The sequence below is a fragment of the Astatotilapia calliptera genome, chromosome 18 (assembly GCF_900246225.1).
Source record: "Astatotilapia calliptera chromosome 18, fAstCal1.2, whole genome shotgun sequence".
NCBI classification, from domain to species: Eukaryota; Metazoa; Chordata; class Actinopteri; order Cichliformes; family Cichlidae; genus Astatotilapia; species Astatotilapia calliptera.
In genome coordinates, this window is record NC_039319.1 from 14,600,332 (window position 1) to 14,617,840 (window position 17,509).

General features: G+C 41.7%; 1 protein-coding gene across 2 annotated transcripts; it reads right to left on the minus strand.

The window, feature by feature from the left end:
• Window positions 1-225: 225 nt before the first annotated feature.
• On the minus strand, window positions 226-17,509 carry mmp16b (matrix metallopeptidase 16b (membrane-inserted)). Of its 2 annotated transcripts, XM_026150488.1 has the most exons (11): window positions 17,040-17,509; window positions 15,276-15,424; window positions 14,998-15,012; window positions 14,499-14,615; window positions 13,115-13,419; window positions 10,768-10,929; window positions 10,120-10,337; window positions 9,893-10,031; window positions 7,260-7,410; window positions 4,492-4,607; window positions 226-4,123 (listed from the first exon to the last, which is right to left on the minus strand). In XM_026150488.1, the coding sequence occupies exons 1-11, from the start codon at window positions 17,166-17,168 to the stop codon at window positions 3,762-3,764; spliced, it is 1,863 nt and encodes a 620-aa protein (XP_026006273.1). In that variant the 5' UTR covers window positions 17,169-17,509; the 3' UTR covers window positions 226-3,761. The 2 variants fall into 2 exon arrangements, with proteins under 2 accessions (XP_026006273.1, XP_026006274.1); XM_026150489.1 differs by lacking the exon at window positions 14,998-15,012.

Here is a 17,509-nt window from a genome sequence, read left to right on the forward strand (position 1 = left end):
TTTTAATCTTCTCAAAATCAAGGCCTAAAAGCTTGGAACATTGAGTCTTCTTGATTGCTTTTGTCACTGTTCATTTCAGACATGCTAAATGTATCTTGTGCAAAACTGAATCCCAGTTTCTTAAATAAATTATCTTTTAATGCTGCATATAAATGTGCCTTTGCATGCTGTCGCTGTAATGGAGAGACGGGTTATGTTTGTGTGAGAGCGTGATAACAGGACACGTTCATTATGCACTTGTTTTATTTACAACACACAGCATGTTCATTATCCATGAAATGGATGGATTAAAAACAGAACTGCCTGAAGGAAACAGTATACAGTCTGGCTTATATATATATATATATATACATATTATGCCAAATGTTTACTTCTTATACACTGTGCCTTGGAGTATATATGGCATGTACTGCATCTGGCTATCACATCTAGACTGCAGTGACTGCAGAATGCTCCTCGTCTCTTGCCTCTCTGGTGTAATGACTGCTGTCTAATCAGCCTCATCCACTTCCTTTAATGACACTCTAAATTAGCCCTAATGCTTAGCAGCATGTGTCAAGGCAGACCTTAAAAAAAGCACTCAGGAGTCTGGGGACAACCAAGGACATGTTGACGCGCTGTGACCTTCTGCTTTTCACATATCTAAAAAAAAGTCCAGCGGTTCGTTCACTTGATGCATGACAAAGTTCACTGAAGAGTTTTTAACCTTTAAACATTTGGTCTCCCTCTCAAAGACGGAAAACCATATGCCACATGAAATGGTTTGTTGCTTAGGCAGTAACAGAAGGACAAGGATTACTTAGTAGCTGTGAGACTAGAAAAAATATTGCATTTCACTCCCATTTTATTGACAATTTCTTGCCCTCAGTACAATGCAATGCGAGAGTTGAGGTTCTGAGCACACAGGAATAAATACGGCAATAAATACAGTACTGACCTGCCTCACTTCACACGCTCTGGCGCCACCAGATCCTCACCACAAACACACAAACTGATAAGACATCATACACGACACTGAGCCAAAGGCTTTTGCTTCAACCTGATCATGGATCGACAGGGACTGATGTGCACAGCGATTTAGCACTGCTTCGGGAAAGCAAAGCTGCTCCTGTCTTTACATTTTCTTTCATTACTGTTGACTGTTGCATGAAAACTAGAACAGCAAGGACAGAGAAGGAAGCTAGCCATTTTTACATGGATCATATAGCATGACTGCCAATGCTTTGAGCAGAAAAAAATCCAAGTCTGACCAACCACTTCATCTAAATACCGAGGGAAAGACTGGTACGAGGATGACCCACGGGCAACGGCTATGAAAGAATGACATCTTAGTTTAAACACGGCATGCATTGCCCTTATTTAAGATTTAATTTGTATCTGTTACAAATTATGTATAATAAAGGTTTTAACCCATCAATCACAGCTCCATACATGTACCTTTCAGTAGATCATTCAAAGATAAGAACATTTTCAATCTAAAATTCCCTATCTGATATGTTATAAAATGGCATTGCCTCAATATCAGCGGAGGGTTATGTAAGATATCCTGTACAGTTGGTGCCGAGGACCATTTCAAGTAAAAGAGTAGCAAAAAGAACTGAAATCACATCATGAATGGAGATGGATCATCTGGCATACTCTGAGAAATGCTACGCCGCACAACCCCGTCGTTACATATATGGCAGACCGACATATTAATTAGGATCCAGGCTGTATTGCATTTATAACACATTATATGGTGACAGAAAAGCTTTTGCTCAGTTTGGCTCTATCTCACCTCGGAGAGAGCCTGTCTTTTTATGTTGTTTTGTTTTCCTAAATTCATAAGATTTATATATGTACTATGCATATATTAAATGACACATATTATACTGTATATGAGAAATATTTTAGATTAAATTTAGCTGTTTTTGTTTTTCCAATAATCCTGTTAATTCCATTTTTTATTAGTTCTATAAACTGGGATTAGTAAATTGTTAATGTAACATAGTGTTTGTATAGTGGTTAGTCAAGAGTTAGATTGCATAAAACAGCCTGAGTTTTAAAAACACAGACAAACCTGGTTAAGAGTTTTTTCAAATATCAAAATAAGTTAGTGTCTTTATTTCTGCTTTTTAATTCCTCTGCATGTTTAGACATATTTTCTTGATTACAGCAGTGCTGTGCATCAAAACCTTGTTGCACAAAGTAGTGAGACGATGGAGCAATCTGGGCAACAGCACTGGCCACTGATACGTGTTGTGCTTGTGGTAAGTAGAGATTGTTTGCTTCTATTAAGAAATATGTTGTCTTCAAAAAAACAGGTGGATCAAGTTATTTTGTTCGATATGAAATATTATGTAAACTTACAAACCTTGTACCAAAAAAACATGGATTTGTAAAGCTTTTTAAAATATATGGATTAACGCTGTTTGGAGTACTGTTGTCCAAACCGGGCAGGTAAAAAGGATGCAGGTTGTTGGTTGTTCAATATAATAGTTCAATAATAGTACAGTACATCTATAATGTGGGTATCCACCCCTCTTTTCCCTCAAACCTACACTGTAAAAAAAATAGTAGAAATGCAGTACAATGTACGGTTTTAAAATGAATTAATTTTCCATATTTATATTTTACTCATGGTTTGTTTTTTTAATGACCTTTCGATTTTACCACTTACCGTTCATGGAAACTTCTGTAAAACCAAAAACAACAACAACAACGAAAACAGGTAATGCACAATGTAAATTACCCGCACATTTGTGCCTTTTTGTTTGTTTGTTTGTTTTTTACAGTGTACAACAAACGCCCTCCTCTCTCATACCCTCAGGTGATGGAGTAAATGAAAGCTGATAGCCTACTTTCCACCAGGCACAGCTTAGCACACTTCAAGAACAATAAACCTCCTCAAATACTGCTTTAACGTCTGGGCAGTAAGGAATTCACTCAGCATCTTCAACTCTCTGGACCAGAGAAAAGGAGAAAGAGAGCAAAGGGAACTTTAAGCAATGTGTGGTTAAGGCAGTCTCATGAATATTGCAGAGAGGTTTTTTTGGCCCCTGTTTTGGAGATAGACTCCACAACAGTCTTGAATTCCTACCTCTAACGGCTGCGTCTTATCCCAACAGATTAGTGAGCAGACGGGTGGATATGAATAGACATGGCAAAAGAAAATCAGAGTATGGTCCACGAAGTTTGATCCACGCAGGGGAAAAAAAAAATCCCATCAAAAACAACACATCAAGCAGTAATCCTCTTTGGAAGAAAAAGGTCATATTTGGTTCGTGTGTGAATCCGCAGCACAATGAATAATCTTTTACAGGGGACCCTAAATTAAGGAAAGCACAGCTCAGGGCAATTTAATTAAGAAATGAAAGCAAAGTAGAAGCCTATATCTAATTTGTCCACTGAAGTTAGTGCTTGGGGCTTTTTAAGTGGCGTGCAGAGATGGGGATAGACAAAGGTCCCACTTACACAAGCTTAACTCTGTCTCACTTAATTGAGTTCATTCCAAGATACAGAAAAAGTCAAAGCTGATACATACATATTAGTTAGACATAGGTGTGGCTCCAGCACCGTCCTCGTTTGAGTTCTGCTGATCGTTTCACTTCTTTGCAGTTTGCATGTCACGAGTTCGAGCAGTTCTGAAATCTGCCTACATGGCAAACCTCATCTGCTGTACCCTTTACAGCGCTCCCAATTACTGTACTTAGGGCTTGGAGCAATAACTAGACCTTTATCAGAGCTTTACAACCCTTTCTATACAGTGCAGCGACAATCCCTCAGACCCACTCCTGCATGGAGCGTTTGCAGTACAGTATGTGGCGCTGCGTGCTCTTCCTCCTGAACTGGAAAACAGTGTAGAGGAGGACCATCATGCACAGCGCCAGAATGCAGGGGATAGCAATGGCCACCGCTTTCTCCGTACCTCCAGCGCTGTCTAGTTTGATAACAACGTCTGCATCACCGTTGTCATAGTGGCGCTCCTCTACCACCGTGGGGCTCCAGTCCCAATCGGGGTCGGCGGGTAGGCTGTCGCAGCCCATGAAGTCCCTCAGAATGGACCTCGGGTAGTTAGGCTCCACGCGAAGCAGCTGGTTGTTGAATTTCCAGTACTCCTTTCCTTTGTAAAAGTAGGTGAAACCTGGGGATTTAGGGATATAGGCAGTCTTTTAAAGACTTTTTGGGGATATTTTGAATTTGTTAAACAGTGTAGAGACAGCTGGAAAACAAAGTAATGGATTGCAAGATGCACCAAAGGTCTCCAGCTGGAATCAACATGTCTTATTCAGCTGCCCCCGCCGCCCACTCAAAACACATTACTTACTCTAAATGTATTTCACAGCTGGTTGCACTACTTTATAGTACTACATACTAGTCAAAAACAAACTGGATATTGCCACATAAACTTATCAACTTCCTGTTTTTGTGTTTGTTTTTATTACCTTTTACAGGCATCTGGTATCACATTGTTATTTCTTACAGATTTTACAGTCAGTAATGCAAACATACCGTTGGCCTTGTCCACAAAAGCCCCTTGTGGAGAGTCAGGGATGCCCTTCCAGATGGTGATGGGTTTTGGGTAACCCGGGTCCATGGTTCTCATATCCTCGTTGTACCTCCAGTATCTACAACAGGACAGGCAAATATATCAAAAAAGAGTCAATACAGAGGTTCAGGGACACCTGTTAGTTAGTGCAGTAGTCATAATAAGTATTAAAAAATGTTAGCACACTTGTGTTACCATCACTTAGTCACTTAACATGGAAACAATAGATGTATTTGTCATTTTAACAACCCTGTAGCCTTGAACATCACAGGCATTAATATCATACAAGGAGTTAGGACTACTTTCCTCAAAACACACTTAAATATTTTTTTTTAAAATTGTCGCTAAGTTTTTCTTTTACTCGACAGCTCCCTTAATCGGGACTTCACAAAGGCGTTGGGTGGCAGTGATTTGTAAAGAACTGCTGGCCAGGACCTCAATAATGACATTGACGTTTTAGCTAATTGGAGATATTAATACTGATGGCGACAGATGTTTTGAAACACTCTTCACACATGAGCAGGGATCATGCACATACAAGCAGCCATCAGTGGATCAGTGGATAAGACATAATAATCAGACGCAGCATTAAAAGGAGAAGTTGGGATAACAGTGGGTTGCAAAAGCAGCTGACAGACAGGATTATGCTGAGCTTGACATCATGGCCTGCCTGAATTTATGCTACAGCTCTGTTTATTTGTGTAAGATATAAATTATGCAATATAGAACAAAACCACTTGGGAGACAAAGTCTATGTTTAGCTTGAGATAATCAGGACTCACCAACATGTCTGCAACACTGAAAATAGGTCTACTGCTCAGTAGGTCAACCAGTTCAACACAGAACAGGCCTTCATTTCAAGTTGATCTGCTTAAAAGTCGCACTAAGCCCAGAAAGCAATAACTGTAGTTCAGCATTTACCTTCAGGAAAACAAAGACATCATAGCCTGGGATGACGAGAGCACTGCACTGGATTTCTGCTTACTGTCACAAACTCATATCTATAACTTGCAATCAAATGTCGTTTTTTTCCATGTGACTATTTAACGATCAGCAACAGACTTCAAGTATTTCACATGACCACAGAAAGTGGTAAATCAATCATCCATGCTCTGTGTGTATCTGCCACATAGATCTGTTTCACTAGTAGCTGTGATTGATGTGCTTCTCATACACTCGTGCTCACGCACATAAATCTCGCTGCAAACTGTCATTTCTTTGAATTAGAACAAACACCTCCCTGTCATACACGCGGGGAGAGAGAGAGATAAAATCACGCTCAAGACAAAATGTCTTGTTTGTCAAAATGTGGCAACTTGTGGTTTGGGATGATAGTATCATGACAAAGCATTTTGTCAGCTCCCATCACAGCGTCCTATGACCTCTTAGGATATGATTTAACTTGACAGCTTAACATGTGAGTCACTCTGGCATAAACTCAAACTTTAGGACTTGCAACACACTCAGATAAACACCAGATTCTCATATTTGGTGTCTTGGAATGAATCCTTGGATTCAATTCAGTTCAAACTGCAGGTACCCAATTATACTCTGCATGAATCCATGCACAGGATAACATACAGTCCAGATGCAAAGCTTTTAAGATCAAAGAAGGTAGTAATCTCCATCGTTCCCAAATCAAAGAAATCTCAAATCCCCAGCGGTTCCTTGATCTGGCCAAACAGATCAAACTCAGTAATCTGCTAACTAAGAACCAAGTGGTTACTTTGAATCAAACCATTCCTCATGAGGGCCACCAGGCATTTGCCAAAAGGTACCTTAACAACTCCAGAGAAGCAACATTTTACAGACTGAAGACTGAAGTATATCACCATGATTCTAGGCTGGAAACCGCCCACTGAGCACCACCTCCACAAACCCATCTGCACAGTCAAACAGCGGTGGCAACCTGATGCTGTCAGGAGGCTTTTCAGCAACAGGGACTGGACACCTTTTCCAAAGTGGTCCAGCTTAGGCAAAAGCTCACGTCTTGAATTCTGGACCCAAAACAGCATTTCTGGAGAGACTAGAAAAATGGGAGCTCACTGACAATCCTGATCGAGCTTAAACTGTTCTGCCAAGATGGATGAGAGATAATGTTTTTAAAAGAGAAGATGTGCCAAGCTTGACGGACACTTGTAGGAGACTTCAGGCCATCAATGCTGCAAAAGGTGTCCAAACCAAGCATAGCCAAAAACCTTCCCCTTATATCGCAGTGGAGGAAGAGGAAAGCACAAAAGATGCTTTCTTTTGTCTTTAGGATCTGCTGCGTAACATAAAGGTTAAAACATTTAAATTGAATTCAACTTTATTTGTATAGTTGTGAATCACAACAACAGTCTTTATATTGTAAGGTAAAGACAATAATAGAAAAAGAAAACTCTAACAAACAGACGACCCCCTATGAGCAGGGACTTGGCAACAGCGGGAAGGAAAAACTCCCTTTAACAGGAATAAACCTCCAGCAGAACCAGGCTCAGGGAGGGACAGCCATCTGCTGTGAACGGCTTGGGGTGAGGGAAGGGAGACAGGACAAAAGGCACACTGTGGATGTGATGTAATCAATATATGAGTGTATAATAGATATATAATCTAATAATCATATGCTATCTATAATAGAATATGTTAAAAAACATTCTATCCTTCAAATGTCCCCATGGTGCATGGTGTTTTTACTCTGAGCAGTTTCAGTTCTGTCCAAATCTTTACACGACTAATAATCTACACAGACCTGTCTCCTTTGAAGAAGTAGGTTTTGGCGACATCCTCCCACCAGACAGCTGTCTCAATACTCTGTGTGGGCATGCTACTCCCGAACAGCGAGATGTCCTGAGGGTACGAAGGCTGGAGAGTTGTGTCCTTGAAGACCCAGAAACGGTTTCCTAAAATACACGGGCAAAGTTAGATTGCACTGGGACAAAGCAAATAACTAAATATGAGTTCAAAAAAAGCACCACAGGCTTTCAGCTCATTCAACTCTTTTGTGTTGTTGCTTTTCTTTCTTTTCATTGAGGCTTTTTTCCCCTGCTCATGTAATTTCAAGAGTCAGAAGATGTCACCTTGTTTTAAGAATATGTGTTCAGCAGGAAAATCTATGCAGTGTTATCTACAGTACAATACAATAAACAGCAAGCTGATGCTCTGAAGACAACTCTACTGAGACTTGTTGTGTTGAGCTTTATTGAAGCTATTGTTGCATTTAATTCAGTTTGATCATAAATGCCTCAGGCAGAGCAAAGAAGGGCTGCTGTGCAGTAAGTAGCTCGACGCTCACATGCACAAACCCACCAATACACACACACACAGTTAAGTCCCTATGAGTGAATAAATAAAGCATGAGGCACTCTGATCCCACAGAGTGACAGATGTCATGTTAATCTGCCTGGTGGACGGACGGCTCCACTGGACCTGCACTCGTTCTCCTACCAGACAGAAAGCAAAACAACCTCACTGTCGCCTGTTACAGTAAAAAAAAAGAAAGATATGTACTGTAAAGCTTGCCCTGCTCCCCAGATTTTCACATTCCTTTGTATTTTGTGCCTTAATGCTTTGTTTCAGTTCCTGTTTGCTCCCATTAGTATTCTGCTTATGCTTTATTTTCTGCAATCTCTCGTTCTGTCCTTTGTGTCCTTCTGTGTCAAGCTTAAGTCTTGTTGCGGTTTCTTGAGTAACTTCCTGTTTTATTTTGATAGTCTGTTGTCACTCATGTAGTGCTATTAGTTTTACCATGTTAACCCTCAGTGTGGTCCTAGTATAAATAGTTGTGTGTTTTAATTTGTGCTCTGTTGTGTTGCCTGTCACCTGCATGTCTGTTTCTCTATGCGTTTAGTTGTGGTTTGGACTCACTGGCCTTCATCTTGGATTAATCTTTGGACTAATAAACGTTTTCTCTGCGCTTTGAATATCAGGTCTTTACACACACATATACATACCAACACAACACAACATGCCCTTTCCAGTGTTCTTGAAGTGATGGTATGCAATAAAATATTATTTTAATTAACTAGAATATGGAATTTCTGCAGAAATTGTGGTGGGATTGCTTATCCTGCCTAATTTGGTCTGTGGCTCGCTGCTAATAAAAAATTGGATGTAAACAGCTTGGCTACAAACACAGAAGGAAGATAGATGTTAACATTTAAAAGCCTAAAAACTTGAAAAAAATAGTTGGGTTGTATTTTTAAAATGTGGAAAGAGGTAGGCTGTTAGAGACTATTAGCATATTTGGACTTTTGTGCATGTGTGTGTGAGAAAGAGGCAAACAGCAGCAGCTTTACTAGTGTCTCTGAATTTCTCATTCTGTATGGGAGCACACCCATGGATTAACTCTCACCCAGGTGTGCTCTGGGATGCCTAAGAACTCATAAATGACTAAAAAATACTGGCGTGTTTGTTTATCCCATGTTATATTCCCATAGTCAAAATCGCAGACATTATTAGATACACATATGTAGCCGGTGTGTACCCAGGATACTTAATAAAAGCACATTTTGTCCATTTTTTTATTGGTAGGAACATTTCTTTAGTTTAACTTTTAGTGGCAAACTGTTCGCTACATATATTGTAGTTAAGGATAAAGAAGATTTGTTGTATAAATTTGTGTTTTTTACACTAAAATGTTTTTTTTAGTAAAGCCTGGCAAATATGAATGCATTTCCTTGCCCCAAAAGCATATGTAATTTTAAACGTAGCATTGTTTTTACATTTATTGTCATATTGGAGCAATAGCTTCAATTTTGGCATGTGTGGATCAACCAATCAATCACACCTCTGGTGCCTCCAATAAACAGGAAATGGCACACGCGCACAAAAGCTGTCACTTCGTCTAATTTGCTTTCCTCTAAATAGGCTCAGTTCACGCTAAACTGTGGTAATTCTGGTAATTCTGGCCCTTTTGATTGCAAAGTATAATATGATTAGGTCCGCCACTGAAGCTATAATAAACAGCCATCGGTAGCGATGAGTGCAAAGGCTGATTCTGATTTTCTTACATTTTCTTAATTCTTCTTTTTATTGAAATTAATGACCTAATCATCTCAGAGAATATTTGATGTCTCGTTCTAAAATGGTAAAATTGCGAGAAATTTATTAGAGGTTGTTTGTGCAGTATCACACATTGCCCCCCTGCTCTTTATGGCTTAGTTTTTTCTTTACCTACCTTGACTAAAATACACCGTCATATTTACATTCATGTTTAGAAACCTACATTATTCTTTGGTCCTGCAGTCATTAGACTGTTTGGTGCCCTAATGCCATGAACAGATCATTTAGGACCAGTTAACGTAAAGGGGGTGTTAACTACCAGTATCTGAACTACAGTCACACCCACACACACACACAAAAAAGAGCGGTTGCTGTTATTACCTTTGAAAAAAACAAATTTCCCTTCGCTGTTTTCATACACGGCATCAATTTTGGGAGGTAAGCCATTCCAGAAGTAGCTTATCTGCATGGGGTAGCCAGGAACTACTGAATTGTCTCGTACCCTCCAGAACCACTGGTCCTGTAAAAACGGACAAGGTCAAATCATCACTGCTCTTTATCGCCACCGATGAAATCCCAGAATGCTCTGATGTGATGACCGATTTTACCTTGAACACAAAGAGCTCATTTCGGAGAATGGCCAGAGTGTTGAAGCCTCCATCACAGATGTTAGGTTTGGAGTTTGGGCTGGAGGGTTTGGCACTCAGTGGAGGCCGATGGGGTCTGGCATGGCGATCGTGTTTACGTGGGTCGGAAGGAGGGTGAAAGCGAGGAGGTGGGACTGTGGGTGGAGGCCGGGTGGGCTGTGGGGCTCTATCCGGTGGACCTAAAAAACCCAAAATAGAACGTATTTTATCTGCATTCCTTTATATTCGTCTTTTTCAAAACTTTCATCAAGATTTAAGTCGGTGTCCAGTGAGTTTACAGCTTTTTGGCCATTGCGCCTTTTATTTTGGCACGGAAACTGTATCCTTTTTTTGGCTGAGCATTAGTGGACTCACGTTGTTTTGAAAGCATAGATTGGCTGCCCTCTTTAACAGCTGACAAATGCTGCTTACTGGCATCGAACCCAATATGACTGACGCAGCAGCATTTGAATAAGCAAGTGACTAAGCTTCAGCGCTTGTCTATTTATGTTGTTTTGCTATACAGCTTCAGTGAAGTGTTGGAACAAAACAAGACGTAAGAGTCTTGATTACGTGCTCTTTCAGACTTTCAGCTCGTGCTCTGAAGAGAAATTCACTTGGGAAAGTTACCGTAGATTTTCTGGATGCCCTGTAGGTCATCGTGAGGTAGTTTGAAGTCCTCAGTGTCCATGTACTGATAGAAAGGAGCCATGATAGCAGTGGGGTCATTGGAATGCTCCAGACCGAGGGCGTGGCCCAGCTCATGAACCGCAACCAAGAATAGGTCGTTACCTGGAGAGAGGAAGAGGATGGCATGAGTTAGAATCCAAAAGTTCAAAAACATAAAAAATAAAGAGAGATTACACATTATGATAAAACAGAACAGGCAAATATTAACAGTATTAACACTCATGATGGTATGATGACCCTGATTCTTGACCTTTTCAATTAAAATCTGTTTGCTCTTGAGTCCAGGTGAACCTGTAAACACAGGTCTCCATCCACAGCTATCACCAGTGCAAAAGCTTAACAAGTGAAAAGTACAGAGACACCCTGCAAACTAGATTCACAAAAAAGAAAAAAATACTGTGTGAAAAAAAGTTTTTATGATTACCTAGCATCAATATGTAACCTGCTCCGTGCAGACAAATCCAATAATTGTTTAACCATTTATCGAGCCCAAAATGCCAAACAAGTACTACTCACAGGATTTTAAATGTGAAAATTTGATTCTTTTTATTGTTTTGTTATTTAAAATCCTGCTTCTTTTGGATTACTGTTGATTAAAAATCACAAAGTATTTTCAAGGCTTTTCATTCTCCAGGTGCAGCTTTCACAGTTTTTCTTTTCTTTTCTTTCTTTCTTTTTTTTTTTTTACAGACTAACCATTCAGTGCATAATAGTTAATTTATCAGCAGCGAAAATCATAATTACTCACTGCCATCTGCTCCAGTTGTACCTCCACTGAGCTAATGTGGTGCAAAAAGTTACAAGGAAAGCGAACTGGAGGTAAAATATGAAACAGGTGCACTTTTTCTCTTTTAGTACTTAAAGGAAGATAAGCCACATGAGAGCATCAGCGAGCGGGGAGGGACACACTCACATTGCTGCCCAGGGCATCGGGCAAGAAGCGCTCATTTATTGCACCTGAACCCATATGAATGTTGGCGCAAACAAACATTGTGAGTCTACGTCCCATTGCATGCAAGCGCGCGCACACACGCACACAAATGAAAAAATAAAAATGTCACAGTTGGTACATATGGCCAGCGTTCAGCTCATAGTGTCAACCTGATTTAGAGAGAAGTACACCATTTAAGTACAGCTTGTGACTGAAGCTGTCCCCAGGAGATTGTTGCCCTTTACAACATGATATCCCCCTCTGCCAGGAGCGCTGCACAGACCAGCGACTGACCGTCAGCCAGCAGCTAAAAGGTTACCCACCCCCACCACCATTTATCTAACACTACCAGCCTCTTCCACCTAACCCAAATTGTCCCATAAGGACTCCCAGGAGACAAGCCCGAGCTACCATTAGCGCACATGTCAACATGCAACATTTACAATTACACCGCTGTGAAAGCCCATTAAAGGCTGCAAAGCTTTCCAGACACATAAGCTGAGACGGGTGCTTTTCAAAATCAGCCCCAGCACTCCAAATGGATAACCATGGGATGCTGCACAAGGGTGAACGTGAATTCAACTCAGGAGCCTGAGACAGTTACCATTAGGGCATGAGAAGAAAGGGGAGAGAGGGAGAGGAGCTGATGGGTGGCAAACAGGTTACCAGAACAAACACAAAGTGAACTGTAACCCCTCCCCTGCCTCCCCTCAACCCCAATAAACCGGATGGGATGGGAGAATGCAAGCACTTAGCATATGGATATTAGCAAAGTAGCCTAATATCATTAATATTAAATTATATAATGGTACAAATACCAGTGGGCTACATCAAATTCAATAAAACTGAATAAGCCAGCAACCACTGTCTTAAAATAGTAGGGCCTTCTATCCTCTCGTGTGAAGAGCTTATTACACCACAAAAAACATCAAAATCCTGACAGATGGAGTGATGCGTCTTTACAGAGCACGGGCGGATCAAAGACATCTCTGCATTCTTAGTTTTTTGGTTAAGCATCCCTCACACTCATGCCCTGTGATACCATCTCTGTCATATTGCCCTCCTGCCGAGCCATCTTTATTTAGATGGTTTTCCTTCAGTCAGTCCTCATTTACCTCTTTTTTTTTTATTTCTCTGTGCTTTCCTCACATCTTCCATGCAGTTTTTGTTTATATACCTTCCTGCCAACATTCAGCATTTAAAACCCTTCTTTTTTTAATTATCTTAAAATCCCCCCTGCCCACCTCCCTCCCCATCCTTGCTGTAGCTTCTCCTTTCTTGTGCTTTGCTTGCTCCATTGTTGCCGGTCTTAGTCACCTTGTCTCATCCCTCACGCCAGCTTTCCCTTTCACTCACCATCATGGTTGGGGTTCCCAAGCGTCCAAGGCTCATCGGAGTCAAAGTGTGTATCTCCTCCTATGCCTGGGCCCGGAAAATAGGCGTGGGCGAGGAATCCTCCCTCCCCATCGAAGGGTGAGCTGTCACCGTGAAAACCAGAAGCGAAGATGATAGTGATGTCTACGTCACGCCTGCCAGTCTCCAGGGCGCTGTACGGAACGGCCTCGAAGCGTAGGGGAGTCACACCCTGCCACACGTCAAACGCCCGCCGGATGGCATCGTGAGTCTCACGGGCGCCCACCTTCGGGGTAACATTTTTTATGCTGCGGGAAACCGAACAAGCATACCAAGTGAAAAGATTGCTGAAGAGGTGGTCGAGGAACTCGCTCTAAAAATACTCTGCAAAGTCCGAGTTTAGATAAAGACACAAATCGCATATAATTCCAAACTTCAGGGAGGAAAATAAAACACATCCTGCTTCATTGTCCTGTTAATTTGTCTGATCACCCTCCCCCCCACACACACACTTTTCAGAATGAGAAGAAGATCCTTAAAAAAAGTTGCACTTGACAACTATTTCAAGCCCGGCAGCTTTTTACTGAACTTTTAACACAGCAGTCGTTATCAGTGTCTGGCAGGCAGAGAGGAATGGGAAATCTTCTCCTCGCTCCCCGTTCATTTTCACGAATAAAGTGCAGTCAGCAGCGGCAGCACTGGCTCAGCACTGATTGACATTCCATTAGGAGAGGTGGCTCATCAATTCAAATTCAGGCAAGAAGGGAGGATTTGAATAAATTGCCAGTGTTATCGTCTATTACTGCAGAAACCTGTCAATTTGCAGTTGTGCCAAAGACCCGTTTATCGGTTCTTCTCAGAACCTATTAAAAGCGTGGGCTTAATCGGGCCTGATAAGATGAGTGTTTAAATATTTCTGCTGAGATTATGGATAATTTACACTGTGAATTTTCAAACAATTTAATATCGGGGAGCGAAAAGCCCCCATTTCATAAAACAAAACGGCTCGTTTTGTTTTATGAAAATGATCGAGCAAAACAAAAAACAGGAGAAAAAAAAGCAAAACAAAACAGCCTGATCTTGTTTTGTTTTTTTGGTTTCGCCACCAAGTTATTTATAACTGTGGAGCAAACATACTCGCAGCACACATGGGTACATTTATGTGTTAATTTATGTGTTTCTGGATGTGTGATTATCACTGTATTTTTGTGCGCGAGCCCCCCACACACACGTGACGTACTTGCTCGGTCTCTATGACAACACGGAGCATGTGATCCCAGGTGGTTAAAGAGGAGGAGATGAGAGACAGAGGAGAGCTGAGGAAATTAACACTAGCAGATCTGAATCCGTAACCTCCCTATGACAACATGCCTCAGCCGTCTGTCACCTGTAGGTTATGTGTGTTCGCTGCCACTTCTGTCCCGTCAGAGCGTATCTCCGCCTCCGTGACCTTGACGTGCTTCTGAATTTGTCCGGAACACCGCAGCGTGGCTTTTGCATCCAGCTTAAAAAGTGAGAAGAGAAGAGAAGAGAAGAGAAGAGAAGAGAAGAGAAGAGAAGAGAAGAGAAGAGAAGAGAAGAGAAGAGAAGAGAAGAGAAGAGAAGAGAAGAGAAGAGAAGAGAAGAGAAGAGAAGAGAAGAGAAGGTGACTTAAGTTTGCTGACTAAAAAACTTTGGATCTCAGTTTTGCATCACAAGACAACAGGAATCATTGAAGTGAACTCAGCAGTTCTCTTCCTGACAGGTGCCAGAGAATCACAGAACCAAAATAAGGAATGCAGAACAGCGCTAAACTACTCCAAACTACAGCCCTTCATGTTTCTCATTCATACCCACGTCACAACTACAAAACAAACACAATACATAGGCAAAACTTTAATTCTCACCTCAGGGTGATATCACTGCATCATCATGCAAAATGAGAAGAGGGAGAAGCGTTAAAACCTTCAACTGAGGTTGTGTGAGGCGAGGTGACGCGAGGTGAAACAAACATCTCTGTCTCTTTACTAATTCTTTGCAATACTGATAGTCCGTCCTTCTGCATTTTAAATGAACGAGTGGAGCATAATGCATTAACATGACATTAATGGCCTAGTGGAAGTGCATGTGCTGCTCAGCTGTTTGTGTTTGCGCAAGTACGTCCACCACACATGTATACACTCACTCCTTGGTTTTCTCATCCAGTGTCCCTGTGACATTGAGCCCGTAGACACGCTGCATGGCAGCAAGAGCTGAGTGCATGGTTTGGGCCGATCGCAGGACAGACATGCCTGGTTCTGTGCGGGGAAGGTAGCCATACCTCTGTAGCCATCCCTGCAAGGGGTGAAGAAGGAGAAAGATTTGAGCCATCATATTTTGTTTTGGTTTAAGACCAAAGCTCAGATCTGAGAGAGGAAAACAGGAAAGATTACACTACAGTGTTGCACATTTTGCAAGTTTGGGAATATTACAAAAGGCATATGATTCACCACACAACACACATATCCACCAAACTCTTGTAATGTATACAATACATTAAAAGTGGGAGTATAATAATAATATGAAAGTGCATCATTCATTGTGCATCTCACAAGAGACAGTGACTAACCTTTGGCTACAGTACTACTGAATATTAAATAAAATAACAGAATGAGCTGCAGCAGTGTTTTATTTAACATCACAGTATGCCTGAGAGTATCAAAAGCTAATTTTGAGAAAAACACACATATACAATAATTTATAGTCAGTTATTTAGTTAAATTGTCTATCAAGCACATTTTTGGGGGTTTAAAGGGTTGCTTGTGTGGACAGCACTGCTAAAACAAAAGCAGCTGAATCCCTGCTGCTGACCTTAGTCAGTGTTCGTGTCTTGCGGCTCTCGGTCAGTGTTCATGAGCAGGACTGTGGCCCTGCCTCCTCCTGCCCTAAAAAGCCAGAGTGTGATTTGATGCAAACAAGTGAGGTGAAGCTGAGAATCATTCAGGGGCACCGGCAGGTTCAGTCCTGAAAGTGAGCTTGGCACCCACACTATCCACAGCTGTCCACACACCCACCAGGTGCCTCCCTATCACCACACAGCCAATGAGATATGTTCCAGCTAGCTAATCTGACTAACTGTCTCCTCTGCCCATCCCTCCCTTCTGCCTCTGTCCCTTACTCAGCTTTGCTAAACGCCTTTTTTTATCCCTCTTATTTTTCCCGGTTTCTCCCGTGGTGTGTTTCCTGTATGAGTTGTGTTTGTTCAAAGGCACAGATTTCAGAGAGATATCAGGCAAGATTTCATTGAGCCATTAAATTGAATAATGGTGTGTGTGTGTTACTGTCAGCTTCAGCATTTAATTTCTTCCGAGTGGTGGGAGGGGAGCCTGTGGTGAGGATGGAAATGACATCAATTAATAAGGTAGAAAAAAGAAGCAAATCCTATTATGCAACTTGTGTCATTAGATGTTTTATCTCCTCCAACACTGTGATGCTGCCAGAGCACATCTCACTTCATGATGACCTGTCAAAAAAGTAGCTTCTCTAGCAATACAACAGACGCGCTGAGGCATTTTTGGGTTCATTGTACTTTAAATAGACGGATCTCAGTGCATTCATATGTGCACATTTTGGATCAGTGGGCTGGATCACCTCACTTCATGAACCGCAATGTAATAACCTGAAATGAGCATCCTTCTGTTTCATTGCACCCAACAAATGAGGGGTATTTTTTTCCAGTGCGTGAGCTGTCCTGACAGGCTTGGAATGTCTCCATGTTATGCTTTATCGCATGTGCCCACGGATAGCGTGGGTAACTCAACATACATGTTCTGTTCTGTTTTTGTTTTGTTTGTTTTTTTGTTTTTTCCACGCTGAGGCAGACGATGTGGAGGAGAGAGCACGGTCATTTATGATTCTCAGAGTCGGGGGGAGGTGGTGGTGGTAGGGGGTAGGAGGCCATTTATCTTACCTCAACGCTGAACTGATGATCCCCCTCTCCGGACACGGCACACGAAATCCAAAGCAAAAGATGCAAGCAGAATGCTGCCGCGTAAAAACAATCCGATGGTTTTCTTTTACTGGAGGATACTAAGGTCATAATGACCCGTTTTTCCCAAGTGTTTATTAGAAGAAGCCGCCCGTCTGCTTTGTGTCAAATGAAAACCATCGGGCGAGCTGTCAAGACAGATTCAGATGAAAAAAACGGACCCCGCGTTTTTCTTTCTTTCTTCTTAAATATAATCCCGATGGTGTGATGTTCCGATGTCAAGCAGAGATAACTCGGCGTGTCAGACCCGCTGCCCTCGCCATTCTTATTTACATCGGGGGCTACATCTATCCAGCAGCATCAATGGCCATGTACAGTATCCAGCCTGCGCAAGATAGGCTCCCTCCCGACTCGACGCCTGCGCTTTGATTTCTCACACAGCGCAGCGCTGC